This window comes from Rhodamnia argentea, chromosome 3 (assembly GCF_020921035.1).
Source record: "Rhodamnia argentea isolate NSW1041297 chromosome 3, ASM2092103v1, whole genome shotgun sequence".
In the NCBI taxonomy this organism is placed as follows: domain Eukaryota; kingdom Viridiplantae; phylum Streptophyta; class Magnoliopsida; order Myrtales; family Myrtaceae; genus Rhodamnia; species Rhodamnia argentea.
This window is the reverse complement of record NC_063152.1, coordinates 24,259,321-24,274,870: the sequence shown is the minus strand read 5'-3', so window position 1 is coordinate 24,274,870 and position 15,550 is coordinate 24,259,321. Positions and strand designations below refer to the sequence as shown.

Here is a 15,550-nt window from a genome sequence, read left to right as displayed (position 1 = left end):
TTGGGCCGTGAGCAGAAGATCGACGAGAAGCGCCTGTTCAGCTGTAGTTTTTGCTGTCTTTAGCTCTGAATCCCATTTGAGTTCCTCTCAGATAGGCCAGCTACTGGTTCAAGAGGAGCCTCCCCGGCTGTTGAATCGAGTGAAGTGGATGGTACATGCACAGTGCGCGTCTCGTACCAGAAATAATAGATGCATTTTGATATTACTCTTGTCAATATGGAATCACCGTTGCCAGTTTCGTCGTCTCGTGTACCTGCTTGCCGTGTACCTTCAGATTGCATTATTATTCTGCTTTTGAACGTTCAAGTTCAAGTTCAAGAGCAGTACCTGGTCTCCTGCAAGTCTTCCATCTACATAATCGAATCGAAACTCAATTAAATCTGTGGCGAACTTATGGGTTGCAAGAAATGCCCACCAAGGTAATCTCTGCAACCAGTGGGTCGGCCAATTCAATGAGCTTTTTCTGTTTCTTTCCCCTCGACTCCAGTTACAAAACAGAAGGATACTAGGAGAAAAAACAAGGCGTTTTCTGGATATGTAGCATGTTAGAGAAGGCACGGCAATAGGTGATAACTGATCTCTTGTAATCAGCCACCAAACTGATTCAAAATGCATGAAATTCCAAGCAATACCAAATTCACGTTCTTCACTTCATATTTACACGAAAGCAAATATGATGAGATGTTGTGAAGCAACCCTCAACAGTATGAAAGAGATTTTCTAATTTTATACTATCATATCTTAAGTTCATCTTTAAATGTTCTTCTCCAAGACCACAGAAAACCGTGAAAATAAAATGTCGGCTTTGATTAGGCTCCCACAGCTCAGCACAGCACAGGTAGCAGCTGAGAATGTGTGGCGAGTGGCAATATCCAGCTGCTATTATCGGCGACCAGGCCCTTCAAGTTTCAAGAATTCGAATCTTCTCACAGATAATCAATCGAGGAAAAATAAATATCATAATCTTAGCTGTTAAGCATAACATTTGTTTCGCAAGTAACATGTACATAACGACAATATCATTCAGTATATTGTAGATGTAGGTATCCAATACTATATTAAACTGGAATGTTAAACCTCCTGGATTGACTTCTGGAACAGCACAACGGCCATGGTCACAAGCGATGCATAAACTGAGTTTGGTAACTTTTGCACCACTTTACCAATTCCTGGGACACCCTCGGTAGTTCTCTTTGTTGCCATTGCAATAGTAGGTGCCACAACCAATGTGATAATCAATCCCTGACTGACGACTATAAATGTGTCGGACGTTAGCCGCTCGATGAAACTCACAAATTCTTCACGATCGATTTGTCCATCTATGTTGACATCGGATTCCTGTGCACAAGGCAACGAATACGCTTTCAAGAATTTCAAGCACAAGCACCATCAGATGTATGGATCGGTCAATTTGTACAAATATTGATTCCACTATTTTTTCTTCGCTTCCCGAATCAATCTATCAAGCATTAAAGTATTTTGGATCAAAAAGGCTACGACCATCATTTCAATGAGGATCCTTTCGAGAATTTCAAATAAAATGCATTTGATACTTCCAGGGAGATAAATACATACTAGTTTGAGTTCTTCGAACCTCGAGTTCAACTAACAATCGCTAATATCCTATAACCATGGAAAAGCAACAAGCTATATAGCTTACCCCATGTGATCATCCATGTCAACATCAACATAGATGATCTATAAATCAGCCATCAATGGATTGGAGGCCATGTCTTTGAGGACCACTGATTACTATAGCCATTTGCACAACCTAACACTCCTTTTCCTAGGAAGTTCAGAGTTAGCATCTGAATGACCACTGCTTACTATAGCCATTTGCACAACCTAACACTCCTATTTCTAGGAAGTTCAGAGTCAGCATCTGAATGGCATGCCAAAACTTGCCCGACCACACCAACTAGTACCATATAGACATACGAAGCGGTAGTAGAACACTTCTTCAAGGAAATGCATGTTCTAAAGTCTAAAATCCCCACGTGTCAAGCACCGTGGAGGGAAGGTTGCGTTGCAAAGAAAAAGAAGAACAGGACGTAGAGGACTAAACTCCACTTCGTGGTGTAATGCACTTTGATGCGTACGATTGAGGATATGAGAGAAGTACCTGTATCATTATTTGAACTCGGTCTTTTGAGGGTGGATCAAAATGTGGACCAGGCAGATGCTTATTGATATCACTACAACAGAAAAAAAAAATTATCCTACTTGCCGGGTAAATAAAGTATAGAGAGGTGTTCGCCAGAGACTCTTACTTGTACACAAGCAAAACAGCAATATATAGATCTTCAAACGTCAGGCTAGCTCTTTCAACATTGTTTGTCACGCGATCGAAAACCTTATCGGTAATTTTTCTGATTTGCTTTCGCCTCCATTCCTTGCCTGAACAATATGTTAAAACTGTCAAGCGCATCTTAAAAAGTTCACTAACAAGTTGCTTTGTCTTGGGTACTCCATCGCGAAGTTGAAGCTTAACTGGAAAAGCATGCGCGAAGCACCATAAACGCACGCATCTACGATGCACCAAAAAAATGCAATTTTTCAAGCATAAATCTGACATGGTGAGCAATATCAAGGATGCATTCAGATCCCCTACAGCAAACAAATTACCATCTTGTAATAGAAGATGGAAAATGAACAGAATATGCCACGAAGCCCCGCAAAGGGAGTTCCATAAGAACTCAACCAACACCACCGTGTACAGGATCAGTAGCAGAACGTCCTGCGTCAACAGAAACCAGGGCAGCTGCCGCTAGACAAGAACCCAAAAGTTATCTAGCTCACCCAGACAAGAATTCCGTCGCCGTGAGTTATGAACTGAAAAGGTTTCTCAATCCAAAAGACATGCATGCTGCAGACAAAAGGGGACTACTTGATTCTCTGTCTGAAAAAGGATTGGAACGATTCGTATAGCAACAACTCTCAACGATTCGAGACTAAAAAATGAATCACCACGTAGCCAAAAAAAAAAAAAAAACAAGTCTCAGAGACGCCCGAATCATCCCGTTCGGAGAGGTGTTGATTACTGGAAACGATGAATCGGAGAGAGAGCGAGAGAGAGAGAGAGAGAGATGGCGGTTCGGTTACCTTGGAATTTGTCGAAGATCTGTCCCATGGCGCCGTAATCGAGCCAGGTAAGAAAAAGCACGAAGTACAATCTCTCTCTCTCTAAATGAAAGTGGGAGGATACTCTGCGCGCAGCTCCAACGCCTACGTGCCGACGTGGACCGCTCCGATTGATTGAGCGGTCCCGGTTGCAATGAGTTTTCCAATGGACTCGTATAGTCGATCATCGCATCCCGAAACATCCGGATGATATCGGACCCCACATCGGTTGACACGTGTCGTCCCCATTGTCAGGAGCCTTGCAGCAAGTGGGCCCTACTTATCTTCGGGTTCCGACGTTGACCAATCCGCCTGCGCCCTGAAGCCACGTGTGCGGCCCTCCGCTCTCTCTTTCGCATCGATCTCGTGAACAAAAGGGTTTTTGTTTTTAGGGGGGGTGTTTCGGATAAGAACAAGAGGTTCGATCCACCACCCTCCGTTACAATTTCGGGTTTTTTTTTCAATTTAATTTTTTTTAAAATATTTACGAAACTATTTTTTAAAAATAAATATTTACGAGTTTGGGCTTCGCTCGGTAGTTGGGCTGCCGAGCGGGGCTTTTTTTTTTAATTTCATTTTTAAGTGTTTTAATTATTTATATTTATAATATTTAGTTTATTTCGTATTTTTTTAACATGTTTACATTTATTTTATTTATAAATTTTTTCTTGTGAAGCTTATCTTTATAACATAATTAGCAATAATTAATGTAAAAATTTATTAAGATCTATAATTAATAAATATTGTTGTAATTATGTAATTAATTTAAAATATTCATAAAATAAAATTGGTAAGATATATGAAAAAAAAAATGAGATGTTCATGATATATTCATATATTGGACAGACATAAATCCAATCGGAAGGCGAAATAATATGTATCAAGAACCGGCGGATCGGATCGACGACATCGGATCGGGCTCAAATTCGGTCGGTTGAAGCGAAACGGCATCCTAATCAATATTCACCGCCGTTGGCGGTGATGAACAATGGATTTTTACGATTTGAGATCATCTAGATAGGTTTTCCTATTTTTTTAGTATTTACAAAATTTAAATTTCGAATTTTTTTTAATTATTGATACTTAGAATATTTATTTTATTTATAATTTTTTTCTTGTGAAGCTTATATTTATAACATTATTAGTAATAATTAATGTAAATATTTATTAAAATCTATAATTAATAAATAATGTTATGATATAATGTAATATAACCGCAAGAATATGTTGGAAACCGCAGTAATAGATAGATGGGAAACCGCAGCAAAGGAGTTAAAAATCGCATGGAAAGATTAAAAACCGCAGCAAAATAGTGGAAACGAGTAAAGAAAGGACAAAACTTTAGAAGAGCATATCTCATCGCTCGGACGTTCGTTTGAGAAGATTTTTTTTTTATTTCACGTAATTTTTCGAGACGAATCCATTGGCAAACCCCCATAGAGGCGGTTTGGCCCGGCTTTTTCCCCAAAAAACGTCGTTTTCCTTGTCAATTTTGCATTTTCTCCCTTCGATGCTACTTCTCGATATCGAAAAAACTACCTACGACAGTTTGCCAATGGATTGAAAGAGGAAAGAGGGAAAGGAGGGTTTTTTTTTTCCAATCGATATAGAAAAAACTGCCAACGGCAGTTGCCGAGCAAGGCTTGGTTTTTTTTTTTTTTTTAAATTTCGTTTTTCTAATTGTTTTAATTATTTATATTTATAATATTTAGTTTATTTAGTATTTTTTAACCTGTTTATATTTATTTTATTTATAATTTTTTTTGTGAAGCTTATCTTTATAACATAATTAGTAATAATTAATATAAAAAATTATTAAGATCTATAATTCATAAATAACGTTGTAATTATGTAATTAATTGAAAATATTCATAAAATAAAATTGGTGAGATATATGAAATTAAGGAGGACGAGGATCTAGATGTCATTTCGTAAATATTTTTTTAAAATTAAATTGAAAAAAAAAACCCTTCTTTTGCCATTTTCCCTACATTTCATAAATGACAAATTTTATCAGCTTTTGTAGTTTTGCTAGAGTGATGCAGAATGTATTAGTAGTACGTTTCTAGATGAATTGGACAGACAAAAATTCAATCGAAAGGCGAAACAGTGATATGTTAAGAATCGGCGGATCAAGTCGACAACATCGGATCGGGCTCAAATTTGGTCTCTTGAAGCGAAACGGTGTCCTAATCAATATTCACCGCCGTTGGCGGTGATGAGTGTGGATTTTTGCGATTCGGGATCGTCTAGATGGGTTTTTTAATTAGTAGTTAGAGAATTTTTCCTATTTTTTTTTTAGTATTTTTGGGATTTATTAATGGCAATTTTTGCTATTCGTGATCGTCTAGATGAGTTTTCGATTGATTATGTTATAAAGATATTGAATTAAGAAGGGGGTTCCTTAATTTCATATATCTTATCAATTTTATTTTATGAATATTTTTAATTAATTACATAATTACAACATTAGTTATTAATTATAGATCTTAATAATTTTTCTATTAATTATTACTAATTATGTTATAAAGATAAGCTTCACAAGAAAAAAAAACTATAAATAAAATAAATATAAACAGGTTAAAAAAATATGAAATAAACTAAATATTATAAATATAAATAATTAAAACAGTTAAAAAAATGAAATTATAAATAAATAAAAAAAAGGCCCAGCCTTGCTCGGCAACCCAACTGCCGAGCGAGGCCCAAACTAGTAAATATTTATTTTTAAAAAATGATTTCATAAATATTTTACAAAAAATTAAATTGAAAAAAAACCCTACAATTTCCCCAATCCTGTGTCACTAACGTTCTTACCTACATTGCGTCCATAAAAATTCTATACGTATCTACACATGTCTTCATGACGACGGATCCTCTTTAGCTCGATATTTATGTCGCTCGATACCAAAACGAATATATTTAAATTGTTCATCTACTCTTCCTGAAGCACTCGAAAATACCTCAATATCAAGCGAAACTATTGAGTATCATGCGTATCTAGAGAACCCATTTTGAGCTCGATCATCAAATTTATTTTTTTTTCTTCTATGATCGAGATGTCCGGACCAGCTTGTGCGCACCTCGATTATTCATCGAAGGAGATTAGCACAACAACCTACCGCCATGACCTTTTACTTAAATCACAGGTGCTTAGTTGAGAAATCGAACCCGAAACCGGTGTGTCCTAACCAACCGAGCCACCCATGAGTGGGTATTATCAAATTTTGTTAATTACAATGTTTTCTGAAACCTTTGTATTTTCTTTGCCTCGTTATTGTTTTCGATTTGAATCTGATTTGTTCAAGTATCCATGCATGATAAATTCGATTTCCCTGTTTTAGAAAAATTGGCGAAAAAAATAGGGGGCTGGAAAGGCCACATGCAAAGCGGCTTTAGGAAGGAGAAGAGGCACCGATAATGAGAAATTAGAGAGAACTTCTCACGAAATTAAATTATTTACCACATAATCAATGGAGACTAATCCGCACCTCCTAATTAGTTAAGTTCGGTAGGACATGACCCACAATCAATACTTGCTTGTCTGGAACAGTAGCCTCAGCAAGAACGGCGCGAAGCCATGGAAGAGCCGCCGCTAGATCTGGTCGGGCGACTTGGGAGTGACGGAGAAGACCGTCGAGCCGTACGTGATGGCCATCGACACGGTGGCCACCGCGACCACAAGCCCAACCCTTGTGTAAATGATTTCTTATCAAGATTTCTACATAAGAGATTTGAGAATGAAACAGGGCAATACATAGCAATTGATCGGATGCCCATTCTATATCCCATTAGAAGCAAATTGAATTCGTTAGAAACGGAGTACATTGTAAAAGGAATTTTCATTAATTACGTCAAAATTTATGAAGAGGAATTCCTATACATCATCGAGAAAATCGAAATAAAAAGAAAAAATTTCTTACACATGCCTGCTAATGTGCATAAAGAAAAATCTCTGTAAATTGCAAATTCTACGAAATCAAAAGAAGTTCCTATAGATCCATATTAGAGCACAAAGGGAAAGCCATATCCATTCAAACTATCACGCTCATGAAATTCCCCCCCAACAAAATTGCCAGAGGATAGGATTTGGTTGGGAGGAATATTGTTTGAAAAGTTAATTACCATTCGGAAAATGGCCAAGGAGGAATGAACTTGATTTTCTATTGAAATTTTTTTGGATTAGATGAAAATCTTTACAAATTTGAGAAATGTACATACTGTCGGGGTTATCTCACATCGATTGTGGAATAGACTGCTGATCGGTTTAGACAAGTGAGGGAAAATCTCATCTTTTGAGCTAGCTTTTGGGATGAGATGTGTCCAAAACCACCCAATACTGGTATTAGAGTCCAGCTTTTGGGTATGAGAGAGATAGAAACCAAATTTGAAGGAGCCATATGAGTGATCTAAGTTCTTATCCCATCTCCCTTTGAAGTAATTAGTGAAATAAATGTTTCGGCACATATGGATTCAGTAGATTTGAAAAACAGGTCAAATATGGATTTAATATAATAAAACTTATTCAAATATGGGTTTCAACTCAACTCGCTTTTGACCCGTGGCCGCCAACTTCCCGTGCATCACTTGTAAATTGGCATCAATTACATTAACCCATCACCGGCGACCGCCTTCGCCCGTTGACTCCGCCCATCGCCTCCTCCCGCCATCTCCTTTCGCTTTGCGACGTTCTTCGTGGTGCGTATGGTAACGTTTACATTCCCGGAACAACTTTTGGAACAGAAACACTTTTTTCTGTTTCTGTTCCCGGCTACGATTTTTGGGAACAGAAACGCGTTTGGTAACTAACAAAAAAAAATGTGTTCAAAAGTTTTGATAAAAAGTCGTCGTCTTTGAGAGTGTGAAGGAATAGTCCAGGAACAGAGGGTTGCAAAAAGTGTTCGTCTTGCGTTATAAAATGTGTTCAAAAGCTTTGATAAAAAGTGTTCCGGGAACAAAGAAACAAGTATTTTTTGTTTCTCGTTTCTGCTCCAAAAGTGTTCCTGTTTTTGAAAAGTGTTCCCGGAACACTTTGGGAACACTTTTTTACCATACGCGTTTCTGTTCCCAAAGTGTTCCGGGAACACTTTGGGAACAGAAACACTTTTTCCGGAGCGTTACCATACGCACCCTCAATGACTCAACCGCCTAACAGCAGCCCAATCCATTCGAGCTGCTGCATTCTCCTTCGGCCTTGGCCAATTTCTGCTCTCCTTCTCCAAACTAACCCAAGGAATTCCTCGCTCCACATCCCTTCCAGTGTCTTCCAATGGCGTCGTCCACCGAAGAACCACTGGTCATCACGAACAAAACCGAGATGAGGGAGTGGTCGAGGTCCGTGAGATGCCGGGACAAGAGCATCGGCTTTGGGGATAAGTATACTATCGGTATCATAATTTTTGTACGGCGTTCACTTGAGTACCATAACTTTCAAAAATCATTCATTTGAGTGCTATCGTTGACGTGGATGTCGGAAAAGGCGACGTGGATGCTGAAAAAATTGACATGACACCAGCAAACCGATTTTTTGAATATTTAATGTACACATGAAAATTTTCATTAATTCATTTTTTTTTGCAGATTTTATTTTTCTGATTTGTTTAATTATTGAATTTTTTTAAAAAAAAAAACAAATCCTTGATTTCTCTATGGTGGCCGACCCCGGCCCCCGGGCCGGCCGGTGGTGGCCGGCTAGACCCTCGCCTAGATCCGGTGAGGACTTTGCGCCCTCGCCCGTAGCCGCTGAGGCCGCGACGATAGTCGGCCAAGCCGTCGTAGCCTCACCGACCTTGGTTCCTAGGCCGGCCACCATCGAGAAACCTAAAGGTATCTTTTTTTTTAAATATTAAATAATAAAAATAAAAATAAAAACATCAAAATGAATAAATAATAATAAAAAGCTCCATAAAATATTTAAAATATATGAAGAAGATCCACGCGGCACTAAGAAATTAATAAAATAATAGCAAAAAGTTCACGTCAACTTTTCCGGCAAAAATGGCACTCGAGTGAACCATTTTGCTCCGACATGACAGTTAAGTGAATTTTTTGAAAATAATAACACTCAAGTGAATACCGTACAAAATTATGACACTTGTACTGTATTTATCCCTCGACCTTGTGCCCACCACGGTTTGCCTCCACGAGGTCCACCTGTCCCTGATCCGAGAAGCCCACCGCGACGCCAACGTCATCGTGGTCTCTGTCTACGTGAACCGCGGCCAGTTTGCTCCCTCCGAGGATCTTTTGACGTACCCATCTGATTTCGAGGACGACTTGAGCAAGTTCTAGGCTGTTATAGGTGGCGTGAAAGTTGCCTTTCCTCGCCCGCGAGGCAGCCCGTAAGCTCTGCCGTTTCACCCATCGTCGCACACTACTGGCGAACTTCGGTTGCAGCCCTGCCGTCGTGCCGGCCACCATCGCTGTTCTCTGGCACCGCGAAAGGCCCATACCAACAACGGAGAAAGAAACGAAACAGAGGAGACCGAGCTCAAGACAGAGGCTCGCGATTCTCATCAACATCCTGTGAGGTCTATATTACTCACCGATTCGCCGTCCCCAACGGCTAGCTCGCCCCCTTCGACCTTACGAGCAGCCTCTACCCCACCTCCCTTGCCGACGTCCTCCGCCACCCTGTACTCCTTCAGTTCCTCTCCTCTTTCGAACTACAACAGATCTTCTCGGACTCGCGTGTCGCTCGAGTATCCAGCTCGTTGACCACGCGTCGGAAGTCCGACACGCGTTGACCGTGTGTCCGGACGTGTCCGAGAGTGTCGGACGCGTGTCGGACACGCGACCGTGTCCAACACTGACGTGGTGGCTCTCTGCGCGTGTCGGTGCATCTTAGGCGGCGGGTGGCACAGGCACACGGAGGTGGCGGGCGGCCGCACACGATAAATTTTTATAAAAAAAGTTATTTTTTTAAAATTAAAGAAATTTTAATTACATGAAATTATTTTAATTTCTTAATAAATTATAAAAAAATCAAGTATCTAAGTATTACATATTGAATCAGATATTAGTCATTAAATTTGTACCGAAAGAAAATGAGTCAAAACGAGTTACATGGATCGGTATGAGTTGGATCATATTCGACTTGACCCAAACCGAACTCGAGTCTCTCGTTTGACATCTCTATCTATGGCCGGTGAGGGCAATCCTTGTAGAGAGCAATCAAGGGTCCCCTCCCCTAGGCAGGGGCGATGTCGCCCTTGCCGCCTATTGGCAAGGCGACCCTCACCCAAAACCGGCGAGGGCGACCTGTTCCGGCCACCGGCGAAAAGGAAGGAGGAAAAAAAAAGGAGAAAAAATAATAACAAAGTAAATGATGAAAATACCTTGTTTAGGGCATTCTTTGAAACAATGACAATATTTTAGGCCTATATTTAAAATAAGATTTCACTTTAGGTCCTTATTTGAGAAAATAAGGACACTTCTGATCCTCATTTGGAACTTTCCCAACAATAAAAAATGAAAAAATGGCTATTTCATCGGACACCCAAAGCAAAAGCTGATACCTTCAATTATACTTGAGCAATGAGTGCAGGTTAAGAAGTAATTTAATCCAAAAAGAAAGCGATGAATGTAAAAAAAAAAAACAAAATATCAATGACACTCCGATCGAACAATTCTCTAATATCCACAAAAAATACTGGAACACCTGCCTAATAAATCCAATGCCATCTAACCGACATCCTCATCGCCGCGAGCTTCATGGAGATCCCTGAAACGGTGAATCAGCTGTGCGGCCGGACTGCGGCGTTGCTAATAGCCTCATGCGGGAAGTCGCCGGAGGGAGCGACGAAGAGAGATGAATGGTTTCTAGCCCGAATAAGGGGAGAAATTCTGCTCCGGAAGCGGTGTCATGCACGGCCTAACCACATATAAGCCAGCTTCTGGCGAAACCTTTTTTCCGCTTCTTTTCGCAGAATTTAGCCTCCTCCTTCCCTCCATATTTCACCTACTTGAATCCTTCATGAACAAGTCACCTCTGCTCTTCTGCTTAATAGCACCAAACTGGCAATGTCCATCGAGTGTACTGTCGTGTGACAATAATTCACACAATGGTAAAACAATGATTCTGATAGGTAACATGTATCCTCATGCAGTGAGTCAGGTTAGGATCCTTCTAATGGCTAAGTCGATCTTCAGGGGGGTCCTTGTGATTTCTTTGTTATCTTGTAAGCTTGGATTCTTCTCAATTCATGCTCTTGGTCCAGATTAATTACAATGCATTCACACGACGAATATTGATTCCCAGGATTTATTTATGTCGTCCGCTAGTTCGCAAGAAGCCTTTTCGGCTTAGCCTTTGAGCATGTTTGGGATCTACAGATGATCATCAACTTGAGTTTGTTTGGAAGTCATGCTCAGTGTAGCTTTGTTTTGCGATTTCTTCTGCACTGTGCAGGAGACAGAATTCTTTGCTAGCTTCTTGTAACATGATAGTATTCTGAAATAAACATGTCGTTAAGATGTAAATTGTCTACTATTCCAGAATTTCTGTAATGCTGGTACAATCAAGGAGTCGGGCTGTATACTGCATTCGAGTTTTGTTCATCGATATGTCTGCAGATATGTCGGACTTTAGAGTAGGTTTTATGGCTGTCTCTCATGCGATGGTGTCCTACGCAGTTGACAAGAAGTTGAATAATTGCCAAAGGCAGTTCTGCCAACATTTATGTCATTCTTCGTGCTAATGCCTCTAATCTACAGTAGAGGAATGGCATCTACAGGTGTTTAGCCTACTCCTAAAGATAATTGCCAATTCGTCGATAGAAGTCGAAGTTATAGAACTCTGGCTGTATCACATGATTGCAGAAACCAGTTTAACTTTCTCCTGCATCTCATCTTTAGTGCCTCATTGGTTGCTGTCGTTACGACTTCTTACCGCGTCGATGCAATCGATTTGTAGTTCCTGGTCCCTTTTCCCCAGAAGCAAAGCCGGGCCTTCAACTACTGTGATTCGTGAAACCCGTAGACAATACACCCGTTGCATTCTCCGGTATAGATGCTTCAAACCGTAGCTCGGTTCCTCGTTTGACATCGGACTTGTTAAGTGCAAGTTTTTGTTTAGTATCATCGCCTCGCACCAATTCGAAAACCACCATAACTTTTACGTGCATGGTACTTAAATCATGAGACGAGTAGAGGCTACTATTTTGCTTTTAGCATATCATGTGCAGATAGATTTACCAAAGAATAATATGTACACATGCTAGAAATCAGTAAGCTTCTTCTATGTACTCCTATCTGCTAAAATGTGGATTCTCACCTAGGACGGCCTCGTCGGGAATGTACTTTCCCCAGAACCAATGCGCCTTCCACACTCCGTTCATCTCTTCGATTGGAACGTTCTTCGTCTCGGGCAGGAAGAAGAATATGAAGATGGTTATGATGACCACGAAGCCGCCAAAGAAGAAGAAGAGGCTGAACTTCAGGGTGCAGAGCGTAGAGAGGAACCCCTGAGTGACGACGAAGGTGAAGAACATGTTGACCGATATGCTGATCGCTTGGCCGGCCGACCGGATCTCCATCGGGCAGATCTCGCTAGGCTCCAACCACCCAAGGGGACCCCACGACCATGCGAATGCCGCTACATATAAGCAGATCAACATCAAGAGCAGATCGGCTTTGACTTTGGAGAAGGATCCTTGGCTGACGACTCCGAAGTTTACGCCAATCAGTGCTCCTGCCGCAATCTGTAATGTGGTCATCCATTAGCAGGTGCATTCGCTGACAGTAACCGACTTTGTTTTGATTGTGATTCACTATGTGATGAGATTACTCTCCGTCTTCACTGTGCAATGTTACCATGGCCGTTGAAAAACTATCCGAGGTTTTACCTGGCAAATTATCATCTGGATTCCTCCTTCAAGGAACAAGCCTCTCCTTCCAAACCTGTCAACCGAGACTATCGAAACCACCGTTGCAACGACGTTAACAATGCCGGTGATGGCTGAAGAAATGAGGGAGGCGTCGTCACCGAAACCCAAAGTCTTGAACAGAACAGGCGCGTAAAACATGACGACGTTGATGCCGGTGAGCTGCTGGAAGAATGGGACGCGGAAGCAGATCACGAGCTGAGGCCTGTACCTCGGCTCCAATATGTTCCTCCAGGGATGGTCGACCTTTTTCGCGGCCTCGCTGGCTTGGACCAGGTCCCGGAACTCGTGGTCCACATTCTCGGTCCCGCGGATCTTCTGAAGCATTTTCTTGGCCTCCTCACGGTGGCCTCTTTCAATGATGGATTTAGGAGTGTCCGGCAGGAAGAGTGATCCGACGATCGTTAGCATCGCAGGGACACCTGCTAGAGCCAGAGAGACTTTCCAGCCCCATCCACCCTCGATCTTTGCAGTCCGTAGTTGACGAAATTTGCCGCCAGAATGCTGATTGTGATGGCCATTTGGAAGCCGATGTTGAGCGCTCCATCTTCGCTGGCGCCATTTCCGACAGATGGACCGGAACCGACTGCCATGGTAATCAAAAAGCAAAACTTTAATTGACAGCTTAAAACAACGCAAGAGAATGAGCAGCATGGCAGCTAAGTTTTATCTGCCTGATTAGCAAATCCAACCCCGACACCGTGCAATAAACGGCCAATTATCAGCACTGCGATGTTCCCGTTGAGGATTGCACCGATGAGAAAGGCCAGGCCTCCCACGAACATGGAGATCTTTTGGCCGTAGACCCTGGTGATCACGGATGCAGCGAAGGAAGCCACGAGGGCCGCGAGGTAGAGGGACGAGGTGAACAGGGTCAGGAGCTCGTTTGCGTACTTGCAGTACTGGCTCTCGTGCAGCGAACCGTCTTTCGTTTTATGGTACACTGATGGGAAGAACTTGAGCAAGAAATCGTCCATTGAAGCAACCCCACCTGCAAAAACGTGTAGAAAGGTTCATCTACGTCCATTGTAAAAGCAAGATGCACCACGTTATAGCAAGAGCATCTGCTTGGGACAGATTCATTACTGAAGTGGACCATCTCAAAGCTTGTACCGTCAAGGAAATGAGTGACCAACCTGAGATACCGAGGTCATCACCGAACAGGAGACCGCCCATGGCTGCCACAATGCAGGCGACGACCACGAAAGGCGTGACGCCACCGTCATAGTTCCCACCCCGTCCTTCAGATGCGAAATTCCCTCCAACTGCCATCTCTTCCCAGCGTTAATGGGGATTGATATTCGGTATCGAACCACTCTCCAGTTTTTCGATAGCACGGTAATCAAATTCGCGATTCACACCACCGAAAAACAGGAGGAAGAAAGACCTGAAATCTTCAATTGCGTTGTATCCAACTGCTGTTTGATTGAGCTTTATACAGAGATTTGGAAAAGCCCCCTTTCTTCATTCTATCATGAAGACAGTTTTCTGTCTTTACCGCCTCATGAAAAATCTCTAACTTGATTTAATAAAATTAAAAGACAAAAACTTCTGTGTCTTGCACATTTGCTTGTTGAACTAACATAGTAACATGTACACATTCTCTTGCGAAGCGGCTTTCGAGCCCTGCATCAGGAAGGAGGCAAAACAGGGGACGCGGTTTTGATTGCAGATATCGAGCAAACTGGAGGATTCCAAATTGCGCGAAACGAAGTCGAAGGATCGATCGAAAAGAATAGTATAAGTTAGAGGACCGGAATTTGGTTCTATCTCCTAACAATGTTAATGTAACACTTCGATTTCACAGAGGATCTGATATGATCTTGTGACCCCTTGAGAATATTAGGAACAGTCCGCAAGACGAGTTTTTTTGGGCAAGTTGGGTTCTGAACCTCTCAAGGACTCGCCCCCTAAAATTCTTTCTGATGGAGAGTAATGCAGCCGTAGTGTATAGGAAGTAATGGATTTATTCCTTAGTTAACATCATGACATGTAAGTCTAAACCAATGCATTTGAACATGGCACACAAATCAAAATCGAGAGTGGATTCGCGAACAACATAAACAACATTTTGTTCGTTCGGGTTTGATTGTGTCGTAGCTGTATAATTTCTATTAGATTTATCGTTGAATGAACTACATTGCTGATATTGACCCTAAAAAAGAAACGGCAGGCAGAGCTAGCCCATGAATAGCTAACCATCCCACTGTAAAAATTTGATATGTTCGATCTATGGTCATTGATTCCTCCTGGAAGGATCTACTAAATTCATCGAGTTGTTTCGAAAGGGTCAAAATAGCCAATTCTTAATGGACTTCCGACTCGAAAGAAGAGTCCGCTTCGCTTTCTGACTCTCGAGGGATGATGAGATAGGGTGGCAACTTCATCTCGCAATGCAATGAATTGTCATGACAAGATCTGCCGATTTAATAGGGACCAAACAGAAAATACAAATTCCGAGGGCATACTTATCCACCCAATTGGCTCAACCAATGAACAATTTCTACGCTCATTAACGATACCATTTGGTGGAACTCTCTCATAAA

General features: G+C 41.4%; 1 protein-coding gene and 1 pseudogene across 1 annotated transcript; both read right to left on the bottom strand.

Moving 5' to 3' along the window:
• Window positions 1-940: 940 nt before the first annotated feature.
• Window positions 941-3,211, bottom strand: LOC115729039. Its single transcript, XM_030659469.2, has 4 exons — window positions 3,103-3,211; window positions 2,271-2,397; window positions 2,123-2,195; window positions 941-1,338 (listed from the first exon to the last, which is right to left on the bottom strand). The coding sequence occupies exons 1-4, from the start codon at window positions 3,128-3,130 to the stop codon at window positions 1,072-1,074; spliced, it is 495 nt and encodes a 164-aa protein (XP_030515329.1). The 5' UTR covers window positions 3,131-3,211; the 3' UTR covers window positions 941-1,071.
• Window positions 3,212-12,368: 9,157 nt separating this feature from the next.
• Window positions 12,369-14,276, bottom strand: LOC115729035 (annotated as a pseudogene).
• Between the last annotated feature and the right edge of the window lie 1,274 nt (window positions 14,277-15,550).